At 43.7% G+C, this 11,361-nt stretch overlaps 1 protein-coding gene across 2 annotated transcripts in view; it reads right to left on the bottom strand.

Moving 5' to 3' along the window:
• The window catches only part of MRC2 (mannose receptor C-type 2), a 102,380-nt gene that overhangs the window by 14,777 nt on the left and 76,242 nt on the right, over nt 1-11,361 (bottom strand). For both annotated transcript variants that reach the window (XM_069076227.1, XM_069076226.1), the window contains exons 15-23: nt 10,653-10,791; nt 10,488-10,523; nt 9,791-9,951; nt 9,045-9,112; nt 7,995-8,095; nt 7,517-7,662; nt 4,665-4,779; nt 3,415-3,578; nt 2,880-2,988 (exon numbers count right to left, since the gene is read on the bottom strand). In XM_069076227.1, the coding sequence (XP_068932328.1) occupies nt 2,880-2,988; nt 3,415-3,578; nt 4,665-4,779; nt 7,517-7,662; nt 7,995-8,095; nt 9,045-9,112; nt 9,791-9,951; nt 10,488-10,523; nt 10,653-10,791 (1,039 nt within the window). The remainder of the gene's footprint in view (nt 1-2,879; nt 2,989-3,414; nt 3,579-4,664; nt 4,780-7,516; nt 7,663-7,994; nt 8,096-9,044; nt 9,113-9,790; nt 9,952-10,487; nt 10,524-10,652; nt 10,792-11,361) is intronic.

The following is an 11,361-nucleotide window of genomic DNA, read 5'->3' as shown; positions in this document are numbered from 1 at the left end:
GTGATCCAGAGCCAGATCATTGAGGACCTTGAGTTTCAGGCTCTGGAGTTTGTATTTAATCCTATAGGCAAGACAGAGCCACTGTCTTTTTTTCAGTGAAGGAATGTCACTGGACCCTTGCTTAGCTTAAACCCTGCCTCCTCCATGAAGACATTAATCTTCACTCATTCATTTATTCCATAAACATTTATCAGGCAACCACTGTACAGAACACTGTGTAAGACTCTGGGAAAAGCAGAGACATAGGATATAAGCCAAGGTCCTGCCCTCATACAACTTACAGTCTAGGAGAAACCCGTCCTGACCATAAGGCAATCTCTTCCTTCACCTAAGCTCCAGTGGGTATCTGTCTCCATCATCTGGTACTGACCATTTACTGCTTTCTTTTTTTTTTAAGCAATCAGGGTTAAGTAACTTGCTCAAAGTTACATGGCCAGTTATTTCTGGGTGTGGTGCTAAGTATCTGAGCCCGGATTCGATCCCCAGGTCATCCCAACACTGGAGCCAGTGCTCTTACTCGCTGTGCTACCTGGCCGCCCCTATTTACTGCTTTCTTAAGTGAGCAATGAAAATAAATAAAAGAAAACAATAGAATGGGAAAGACAAGAGATCTCTTCAGGAAAACTAGAGATATCAAGGGAACATTTCATGCAAAAATGGATATGATAAAAGTAAAAAAGCTAGGAACTTAAAAGAAATAGAAGAGATTAAGAAGAGGTGGCAAGAATATACAAAAGAACTATACGGGAAAGATCTCAACATCACTAATAACAACAATGGTGTGGTTACCTACCTAGAGCCATACATGCTGGAGAATGAAGTTGACCAGCCTTAGGAAACATTGCTAATAATAAGTGGAGATGATGATAGAATTCCAGCTGAGCTGTTTTAAATCCTTAAAGATGATGCTGTCAAAGTGCTGTACTAAATATGCCAGTAAACTTGGAAAACTCAACAGTGCCCACTGGATTGGAAAGATCAGTTTACATCCCAATCCTAAAGAAGGATGATGCCTAGGAATCTTCAAATTACCAAATAATTGCATTCATTTCGCATGCCAGCAAGGTTATGCTTAAGATTTTTCAAGCTAGGCTTCAGCAATATGTAATCCAAGAATTACTAGAAGTGCAGGCTGTTTTTTGAAGAGGCAGAGGAACTAGAGACCAAATTGCCAAAATTCACTGAATTATGGAGAAAGCAAGGTAGTTCCAGAAAAACATCTACTTCTGCTTCACTGGCTACACTAAAGCCTTTGTGTGGATCACAGCAAATTGTGACAAGTCCTCAAAGAGATGGGAATACCAGATCATCTTACTGTCTCCTGAGGAACTTGTATGAGGGTCAGGAAACAATAATTAGAACCAAATATGGAAAAATTGATTGGTTCAAGATTGGAAAAGAAGTACAACAAGCCTGTGAATTGTCTCCTTATTTAACTTGTGTGCAGAGTACATTATACAAAATGCCAGATGAGATGAATCAAAAGACAATCTGATATCACTCTGAGGGCAGAAAGTGAAGAAGAATTAAGAAGCCTCTTGATGAGAGCAAAAGAGGAGAATGGAAAACCTGACTTATAGGCTAACATTTTAAAAAACTAAGATCATTGCATCTGGTCCCATCACTTCCTGGAAAATAGAATGAGAAGAAATGGAAGCAACTTCAGATTTTATATTCTAGGGCTCAAAGATCACTGTAGATAGTGACTGTAGCCATGAAATAAAGACACTTGCTCCTTGGAAGACAAGCTATGGCCAATCTGGACAGCATACTAAAAAGCTGAAACATCACCTTGCCAACAAAGGTCCGTATAGTCAAAGCTATAGTTTTTCCACTAACAATGTATAGCTGTGAAAGTTGGACTGCAAAGGAAAGCAGAGCACTGCAGAATCTATGCTTTTGAGCTGTGGTGCTAGAGAAGACTTTCAATAATTCCTTGCACAGCAAAGACATCAAATCAATTACTTAAAAGAAATTAACTGACTATTCATTGGAAGGGCAAATACTGAATAAAGAGTTTGGCCACATAAAGAGAGATCAGGACTTGTTAGAAAAGATCCTCATATTTAGTAAGATTCAAGGCAAAAGGAAAGTAGAGGATGAGATGGATAGAAAGTGTCATGGAAACAATAAACATGAGCTTGGACTGACTTCAGGAGATACTGGAGGAGAGAAGAGCCTGGTGTGCTATGGTCCATGGAGCTGAATTGAACAACTGAACAACAATTTGCTGCTTCGTGTCATTAGTAAGTTTTTCAGGTGTGTGTGTGTGTGTGTGTGTATGTGTGTGTGTCATACTTCTCCAACTAGACTGTAAGTTCTGTGAGGGTACATCATGGTATCCTCCAGAGTATACAGCATAGTACTGGGCACTCACCAGGTACTCTATATAAATTCTATATTATTAGACAAGAATTCGGACCTCAATGCAATGACCAACTATGATTTCAAAGAATTAGTAATGCAGGAATTTGTTTTGATTGATTAAACCTATATGTTACAAATGCTTTGTTTTTCTTTTTCCTTTTCCAACCAAGAGTAGGAAAAGGGTGAGTGGGGATATGGATAGAGGAAAGGGAAGGGGAGGAAAAAGAAGAGAAAGAGAGGGGGAGGAAGGGAATAAGAGGGGAGGGAAAGGGAAAGAAAAAAGCTCATTGAGACACCATTTTTTTAAATGCAGAGAACAAAGTCCAGGAAGAAGCATAAAAAAAAGCATGACAGCTTTGAAAGCTCGAGGTTTACTTTGTTATATACTTTAAAAGTAAAGAAGCTGTGCATGATAAAGATAGAAAGTTTCAAGTACAACTCTTTTCTGTTGATGTTTTTTTTTAAGCTTAAAATTTTAAAAATTTTCATTAAAAAAGGCTGATTAAAGTTACCTGTGCCCCTCTGGCAGATGAAACCATGTGTCTCCTCTAGGCAATTCCTGTCATCCCAGCGGCCAGTAAAGTGAGGAGAGGAGCTGTGCCCGATGACAACACAGTTGGTCTGGAAATGGGGGAAAATGAAGGCCAGGAAGCTCAAGGGGCACACTACATTGCTGGCCCCCAGCTGTATTGCTAATTTCCCATTTCATCCCCTCCATTCCCTTCACACACCCCTGAGTCAATGTTCTCCACAAGGCTGAAGGTGGGGTAGGAGCAGGGTCATGGTGAAGAGAAGGAAGAGAAAGGGAATCTCATTTATGAATGTGCTTTTGGCAGGAAGCGGAGTGGTTTGGTTTTTTGGGGGTTTTTTTTGCTTTTTGAAGGGGGCAAGGTAGGGCAATTGGGGTTAAGTGACTTGCCCAAGATCACATGGCTAGTTTTGTGTTAAGTGTCTGAGGCCACATTTGAACTCAAGTCCTTCTGACTCCAGGGCCAGTGCTCCATCCACTGAGCCACCTAGCCACCCCTCAAGTGGAGTGGTTCTTACCGGTTTTTCACCACTAGTAGAGTCGCTATGCCCTGATGGTTCCCCAGGTGCCCAGTTCCCATAGAGCATAGGTTCTTGCCCCACCCACTGGAATTCCTTCTGGGTAGCATGGAGGCCAATCCAGAGATCAAAGGTCACATTGGGTAGGCTGGCTGTGATGAAGGCTGCAAACATGGGGAGCAGAGGCAGTAAATGGAGGAGATGGGCATGGAATAGGGATCAGGAAGCAATCATAAGTCTTCCATAAGTCTCTAGCCTTCCTCCTTGTAACCCTGTGGGTCCCCTACTGGAACCAGGAAGGTTCACCACAACCACCACCACCTCTATTCCATTATGAACACCACCATACCCACACTCCACACATGGGAAGATGATACAGCTATGAAGCCCAGGAATTGTATAAAAGTAATAAAAAAAAGAGCAACATGAGAGATGGTGCCAGGAATAATGACAGAGGTGTGATGTACGGGATGGTACTAAAGTGTGGTGGGATGGAATCAATAGCCTTATGAAAAAAAATATTGCTAATGACTAATAATTAGAGAAATGAAAATTAAAGCAACTCTGATGTTCTACCTCATACCCAACAGGTTGACAAAGTTCACAAAATTGAAAAATGGCAAATGTTGGAGAGGTTGTACAAAAACAGGCACTGTTGGTAAAGATGTGAATGGGTCTGAAAAGCAATTTGGAATTAATATAACCTTTGATCCAGAATACAAAAGATTTTTTAAAACAAGGGAAAAGACTCATAGGTACAAAAATATGTATAATCACTCTTTTTGTAGTGACAAAGAATTAGAAACTAAAAGATGCTCATCAATTAGGAAATGGCTGAACAAAATATTATATATGAATGTAATGGAATACTATTATGCTGTAAGGGGCTGTGCTACAAGACTTGCATGAATTGATGCAGAATAAAGTCAGCAGTAGCAGTCAAACAATTTATACCAAAAAAAAATTGTAAAAATAAGCACCTCTGAATTCTGATCAATTCAATGACCAAACAATTCCAGAGAACCAATAATGAAGAACACTGCCCACTGACAAAGAAGCAAGACTCAATATGCAGAACCAGACATCCAATTTTGGACCTGACCATTGTGGGAATTTGCTTTATTTGATTACGAATGTCTCTAACAAAAATTTTGGTGGGAAGGAGAGAAAATAAATGTTTATTAATTGAAAAAATAACATTTTGTTTTAGAATACAGTGTGATAGACAGATGTATTTGACCAGGCTTTACCTTGTTCCAAGGGGTTAGCAATACTGGCCAGCTGGGCTCCTTGCTGTTCACATATACGCTGGGCCTCTGACCACTTTACTCGTTCTGCTGGGTTGTGGCCTTGGATTCGGAAGCACTTGGGACAGAATGGTCAAGTCTTAGACTGCTGCTCCAAGTCCCAACATAAAAGTCCCATCTACAAATTTATTTACCCCACCCTTTTGGGATTCCACAATGGCTCAGTCCATTATCCATCTATGAATCAAAGGACACTTTTTTTGCTTATGTTTTTACAGCTAAGGGAAAAGATATCTTAGAGAAAGAGTGAAACACTTGGAAATCAAGACATGAATCTCTTCTGTCTACCATTGGAAGACTGTGAAGAACACATACACACACACACACTCATATACTGGTTCATACTCTGGCTTTTTTAATGAGAATAGAGATTTCTTTGAACTTCCCAATGACTTCTGGAAGCCCCTTATAGTGGCCCCTATAAGTCAAATCAATAAATATTTATGAAGTGCCTTCTATGTGCCAGACAAGGTGCTAAGCACTCAAGATATAAAGAAAGGCAAAAAATAGTCCTTGCAGTCAAGAATTTCACAGTCTAATGGGGGAGGCAATATGCAAACAAATATTATAAACAAGTTATATATTCTGGATAATTTAGAAAGAATCTCAGAAGGAAGGCACTAAGGTTAAGGAGGACCAGAACTGGGGTCTTGCAGAAGATGAAACTAGAACTGAGAATTCAAGGAACTAGGAGATGGAGATGAGGAGAAAATAATTTCCAAACATGGGAGACACAGTGAAAATGCCTAGAGTTGAAGATGGACTATTCTTACCCCTACAAGAACGAGTGAAGAGGTAAATAACTAAGTGCATGTATGCCTCTTTTTTCACAACAAATATGTTCCTAGAAAAATCATGTCTAAGTTCAATGGGTCATAGCGTATGCAGCTGGAAGGAAGACCTTAGAGGTTGAGTCTAACTTTTTCATTTTACATGCAAGAAAACTGAGGCCCAAAGAAGGAATGTGGCTTCTGTGAAACAGCTTGCCAAAAGGGGTGAATGATGGGAAAGAGAAGGGGCAGGAAATCAACATTTATATAGCACCTACTAGGTGCTAGGCACTGTGCTAAGTCTTTACAAGACATATGTTACAGTACAAAGCTTCTCTGGGAAACCATACATTATAATCCTAATGCCCCAGGGGGTTTTCATCATAACACTGGGTTTAGGAAAGGAAGACCTAGGTTTGAATCCTGATTCGATCTGCTACTGACTGCCCATGTGTCTGAGCAAGTTACTTCCCTTTTCTGGTTCTCAATTTCTTCCCCTCTAACACTAGGTGGTCTCTGAGGTCTCTGAGATTACTTCCAGCTCTTAAATTCTGTTCTGCTCATGGGAAATGTCCTGTTATGTTATTTTAAAGGGAGACAAACCTGTCCTATCTATAAACAAATACTTAAATACCCTAAGAGAAGAGGGGCTCTTGCTATTTAGAGGAAAACCATGGGGAATATTCTCTCCCCAGAAGTAAATGAAAACAGTCTCTGAATCTTGTAAGTCTTGAAAAGCTTTGCATACTTTCCTCTATATGAGTGGTCTGGAGGCACCCTGAGGCTTTCACTCAGTCCACTGTATGAAAAATAAAGCCATAGATGAGAATTGGCAAAGATATCCTGACTGAAGGGAAGGAGAGAAACAAGAACTGTCAGATTTTAAGAGAATGGTGCCATTTTGTTTGGAGGCAAACAGGCCTCCAGGCCTCAAAACTCACTGGAGGTGAATTATGACTGAGATTCACCTCAAGTAAAGGTTGAATTATATTCATTATTCTGTTTAAGAGCCCAAAGAAGTATGTAATACATGTTGGAAAAATACCATCAAAAGAACAGTTAAAATGTTTCATTTAGGCATTTATTGAAACTATTTTTTTTTCCTTAGAAACTAAAGAGAGGGCCACAAGACACAGTGGGATCTCTGGGAGTCAGAAGGCACAGGTTCAAGTCCCAGATTTCATAGTGGTTCATTGTGTGCCTTTGAGCAAATCAGTTTCCCTGTTTAGCCTCAATTTCTTTAGTCATTTTCTGGCCACCAGCTATAAAACATGCTCCCTCTATTGTGGACATCATCTCAACCTCAGAAACCTCAGACCCTGCCTTAGACTCTGATAGGTGAGTTTTGGCTTTCTTTTGCCCAGAATCAAACCCTCGCCTCCCTTCCTGGCCCCCAGTCCCAGACCATGCCATCACATGTATACACTTCAATTACCCACTTTATCCAGCTTCCCTTTCTGAGTTGTCTTCTCCCATTAGAGTATAAGCTCTTGGAGGGCAAGCATTACCTTGTTTGCTTGTATTTGTATCTCCAGCACTTAATACAGTGCCTCGATTCCAGGCACAAATTCTCTTAGATTAGAAAGGGCCATACTTGAGGACCTAGAAAGCCACTTGTGGCCTTGAGGCCACAGGTTCCCCACCCCTGGCCTAGACTAGAATACAGTAAGCAGTTGATAAATGCTTTTTCTAGCTGTATAGCAGCAAAATGAGGGGGCTGGAGCATAGGTTCTCTATGGTCTCTTCCAACTCTAGAATTCCATTACATGAAGCTTAGATGGATTTGCCCTGATGCTCAAGGATACATGAGGTGTTACTCAGTTGGGATATTTTGAAGGGAGACACCTATATTCAGGACAAGCAGCTAAGCTGTTAAGGAGAATACAGAAAGAGACTCAGAGATACAACACTGTCACTAGACACAGACCATATACACTTCCATTTTTTCTCTCATTGGTCACCACTCCTTTCATCTCCTACCCCCCTTCCCTGACCCCTCACATACCCCCCATGCTTTCTTCCTACCATGTTGATGAACTGGCTCCAACCAGTAGGACAGCCACCAGGGAGGAGAGAGAGAGGCGGGTCCAGGGGAGCCTTCCCACTGGTGTTATTGCTGCGTTTACAGATGTATGGCAAAGCTGTCAGACACCTCTGGTCTCCCCAGTCCTCTGTGGAGAGGGCAGGGGTAGTCACCTTCAGGATGAGATAGTAACTAAACTAATACCTAAATTAGTCATTCGGAACTAACCAGCATCCTTCTCAGAGTAAGACGAGGATTGTGATTGGGGTTCCAGTCCCCTGTGTTCAGTTCTGAGCTTTACTGCTAAGTTGTTCTGACTGTGTGGCAGGTTCCTCCCTATTCTGTCCCTGGCACTACAGGGAATCCCCTAGAGCTATGGGAACCAAGTGGCTGGTTGCTTTCTTCCTGCCCACCCCCTAAATTCTAGCCCTTTCCATCCCTCCCTCAAGCTTCAACATCCCCACCCCCTTCAGCTCTCACCTCGACTGGCTGTTACATAGACACATTTCTTGTCCTTGCCAATGGGCCGTGGTTTCCCTGGTGCCCAGGAGATGAAATTTACAATGGATTTGTCTGTCCATCTGAAACAGCACCAGAAGGTCAGAATTGGCCTCAAAAGAGACACATTCCTCTTCCCAGGAAGAGGGAAAAACAGGAGGCATTATCCTATGTGCTGTCATAAAGGGTCAAGATGACGGGGAAAGGGACCAGTACCAGGTATGAGGAGGGGTTAGAAACTCCAGATTCTAACTCAATCAGTGTCCTCTATGTTTCCAGGCAGGGTAGACTAGTCCTCTTTGGACCTTAATTTCTCCAAATGGAAAAGGCCAATATTGCCAGAGAGGTACATGGAAAGGACATCCAAAGGAGCCAGGAGGATATCTACACTCCATTATTTATTCCTCAAGCCCCTCAAGATGTTAGCTGGACGATTCACTTGACCTCATTTTTCCTGGAAGCATGTTGGTTTGGAGTGAGAGGCCCAGGAATCAAATCCCAGACTCCACCACTATACACTAAACTTATAAAAGTTTAGCTTATACTTTCGGACCTCAGTTTCCACATCTATAAAATCAGGGGGGTTGTACTAGATCACCTGTAAGTTTGCTTCAAGCTCTAAATGTATGATAATGTGGTCTAATTATGCCCCATTAATCTGTGAGCCCTTAGAGAACAGGGCCCAGAGCATGTGAGAGTCACATATCTCACAGGTCAACACATACCAAGACACACAAGACTTGGACATCCATTTTTTGTTGTTGTTATTGTTGTTCAGTTGTGTCTGACTTGGAGTTTCCTTGACAAAGATCCTGGAGTGGTTTGCCATTGCTTTCTCCAGCTCATTTTACAGATAAGGAAACTGAGGCAAGCAGGGTTAAGTGGCTAATCCAGGGCCACACAGCTAGTAAGTGTCTGAGATCAGCTTTGAACTCAGGTCTTCATGACTTCAGGCCTGATGCTCTATTCTCTGCACCACCTAGCTTCCCCTTGGGCACCTATACAAATCACCTCTAGGGTCAGCACTCCCACCTGAATCGCCCGTCATTCTCAGAAGTGTGCAGACCAATCCACCAGTGCTGCTCCTGCCCTCGGGAGAACTGAACAAGGCAAAGGGCAGCAAATCAGGGCAGGAAGGAAGAGAAGAAAGGGGGCAAGCTGGGATATCTCCCCCAAGTCTGCCTTCCTATCTTCTCCCTACCCTGGAATAATAACAACAATATAGGACATGTCCATAGCACTTCGAGGTGTACAAATCCCTTTCCTCCCAATAACTTTAGGGGCTAAGGAAGAGAACTATCATGGCCTCCATTTTACTTATCACCCACTCTCCCAGGGACATTGTGTTCAAGACTAGGGAGGACCAGAGGCTGAAGGGCCTATGGGTCTTCTGGTTTACAGAGGCCTTGCAAGAAGCTGGCTGGCCATTCTCTGCTCTCTGCTCAGTCAGCCAATATGAAGTACCCAAAGCAGTCTATCTGTCTGGAGGGCCACCTGGCTTCTCTGCAGAAGTCTCTTCCAAAGCCACAGCAAACCAAAAGGACCTGCCATAACCTGGCACAACTTAAAGGAGGAAGCTGAGCCTCAGAAGGTAATAAGGGCTCTGTTCCAAATCAGACAATCAGCTGGTGCAGGAGCTGAGTTTGAACTCAGGGCTTTTGTCTGCAAGACCAGGGATTTTCCATGGCATCAGTCAACATATCAAAAGAAACCAGAAACCTTCCCTCTGCCCACTTGGATTTCCTCCCTCCTTCCCTTCTCAGAGCCTTGACCACCACCTTCTGCAGGCTGTGTCCCAGGAAGTCCAGCTCTGCTTGGCTGTGCACTGACACCAGCTCAGCCTGGAACCATGTGCAAATACGCTGGGCCTGCCCCCACGTGGAGTGATGCTCAAAGAATTTGTACTCAGCCTCCTGGAAGCGAATCCACTCTTTCCGGCCTGCAAGGAAGTACTGGGTGTGGGGGGGAGGGTGAGCACTAAGGAAGGCAGGGTAGGGCAGGGAAGGGCAGGTCAGTCAGGGCTATGAAGGGTGGGCATAGAGGGATACCAGGGAATCTGCTTAGGCTTGCCAGACAGAGCAAGAGTATTGGAACAGGGCATCTCTGTATCATCTCTGTATTCTCTGAATTATTGCAAGGTGGGACAAAGATGTGTATATGAGAACCTATTTCTTCTCAGCATCTCAAGCAATCCCTTTGGCATAGGAGAAGGGACCTTCAGTTCTGCTGGGGGCAGGGGTGAAGAAAAGGAGATGGAGAGACAGAAGAAGGGGACAGACCAAAGTCAAGGAAAGCCTAAACTAGCTATGGGAGCTGTACCCTCCACTGAGCCAAGTATCCAGGATTACCCTTGTTGCCTCCAACATCTTCCCCGAGCCTTGGTTCCTCACTCCATCTTCCCAGTCACCCCCACTCCCTCCCCCACCCTTGTTCTATATCTTCCATCTTTAGTTTGGGGTGAGGGGGTAAGTCTACCTTGTGGGCTGACATCAGGCTCCTTTATATCGACTCCTGTTGGGACAGAGAAGGAGAGGCTGTAGAAAGAAGGGCAGCAAGAGAGAGAGAGAGACGTCCAGGAACCCACCATCAGTCAACACCCTGATCCCCAGCCATCCTTGCAGGGCCCCTCCCAATGGTAACCTTTGGGAAGCTTGCAGATCCAGTCAAGCTGCGTCTCACACTGCATGGCCACCCACTGCAGGGAAGCCAGGTCGAGCACCGCACAGCTCCGTATGTCATCATCGTCATGGCGACTACGGTCAAAATTGTGATAGGAGTACTGGGGAAAGTGATGGGAGGAAAAGTTGGAAAGGGGCAGTGCCCAGGGGCCAAGCCTTGGTCTGTCTCCCCCATCCCTCTGTGCTGCTCTCTGCTGACACAATTCCCTGGGTGGGCAGTGCCTTAAACTAAAACGAAGAATGCCTGGGTAATAAGCCTGGTTCACTAAGTGTTCTCCCAGCGAATCCCCCAGAATAGCAGATTAAGAGCTGGGAAGAACCTTAGAGGTTATACAGAGGTCATCCAGAGCAGGGGAAACAAGGAGGGTTAAAAGGGAGTCAAATCCATATCATTTAAGAATAGTCTGAAGGAACTGGGGTGTGTAGCCTGGAGAGGGGAAGAGGATGGGGAGAAGAACAAGAGAAGAGTTGTGCTTAGGTATCTCAAGGGCTCTCTGGGGAAGAAGAATTAGACTTGCAAAATCAGGAGCAAGGAGTGGAAGCTGCAAAGGCGAGAATTTATACTTGCTACTAGGAAAATCTCCCTGATCACACAATTACCATGCTACCTCTGCCCCCTGCCCTACACACACACACACACACACACACACACACACACACACACACACACA

This window comes from Petaurus breviceps, unplaced genomic scaffold (assembly GCF_028583685.1).
Source record: "Petaurus breviceps papuanus isolate PSGF00001 unplaced genomic scaffold, PetGlider_PUasm1.0 90925, whole genome shotgun sequence".
Lineage (NCBI taxonomy): Eukaryota > Metazoa > Chordata > Mammalia > Diprotodontia > Petauridae > Petaurus > Petaurus breviceps.
This window is presented reverse-complemented; position numbering and strand designations above follow the sequence as displayed.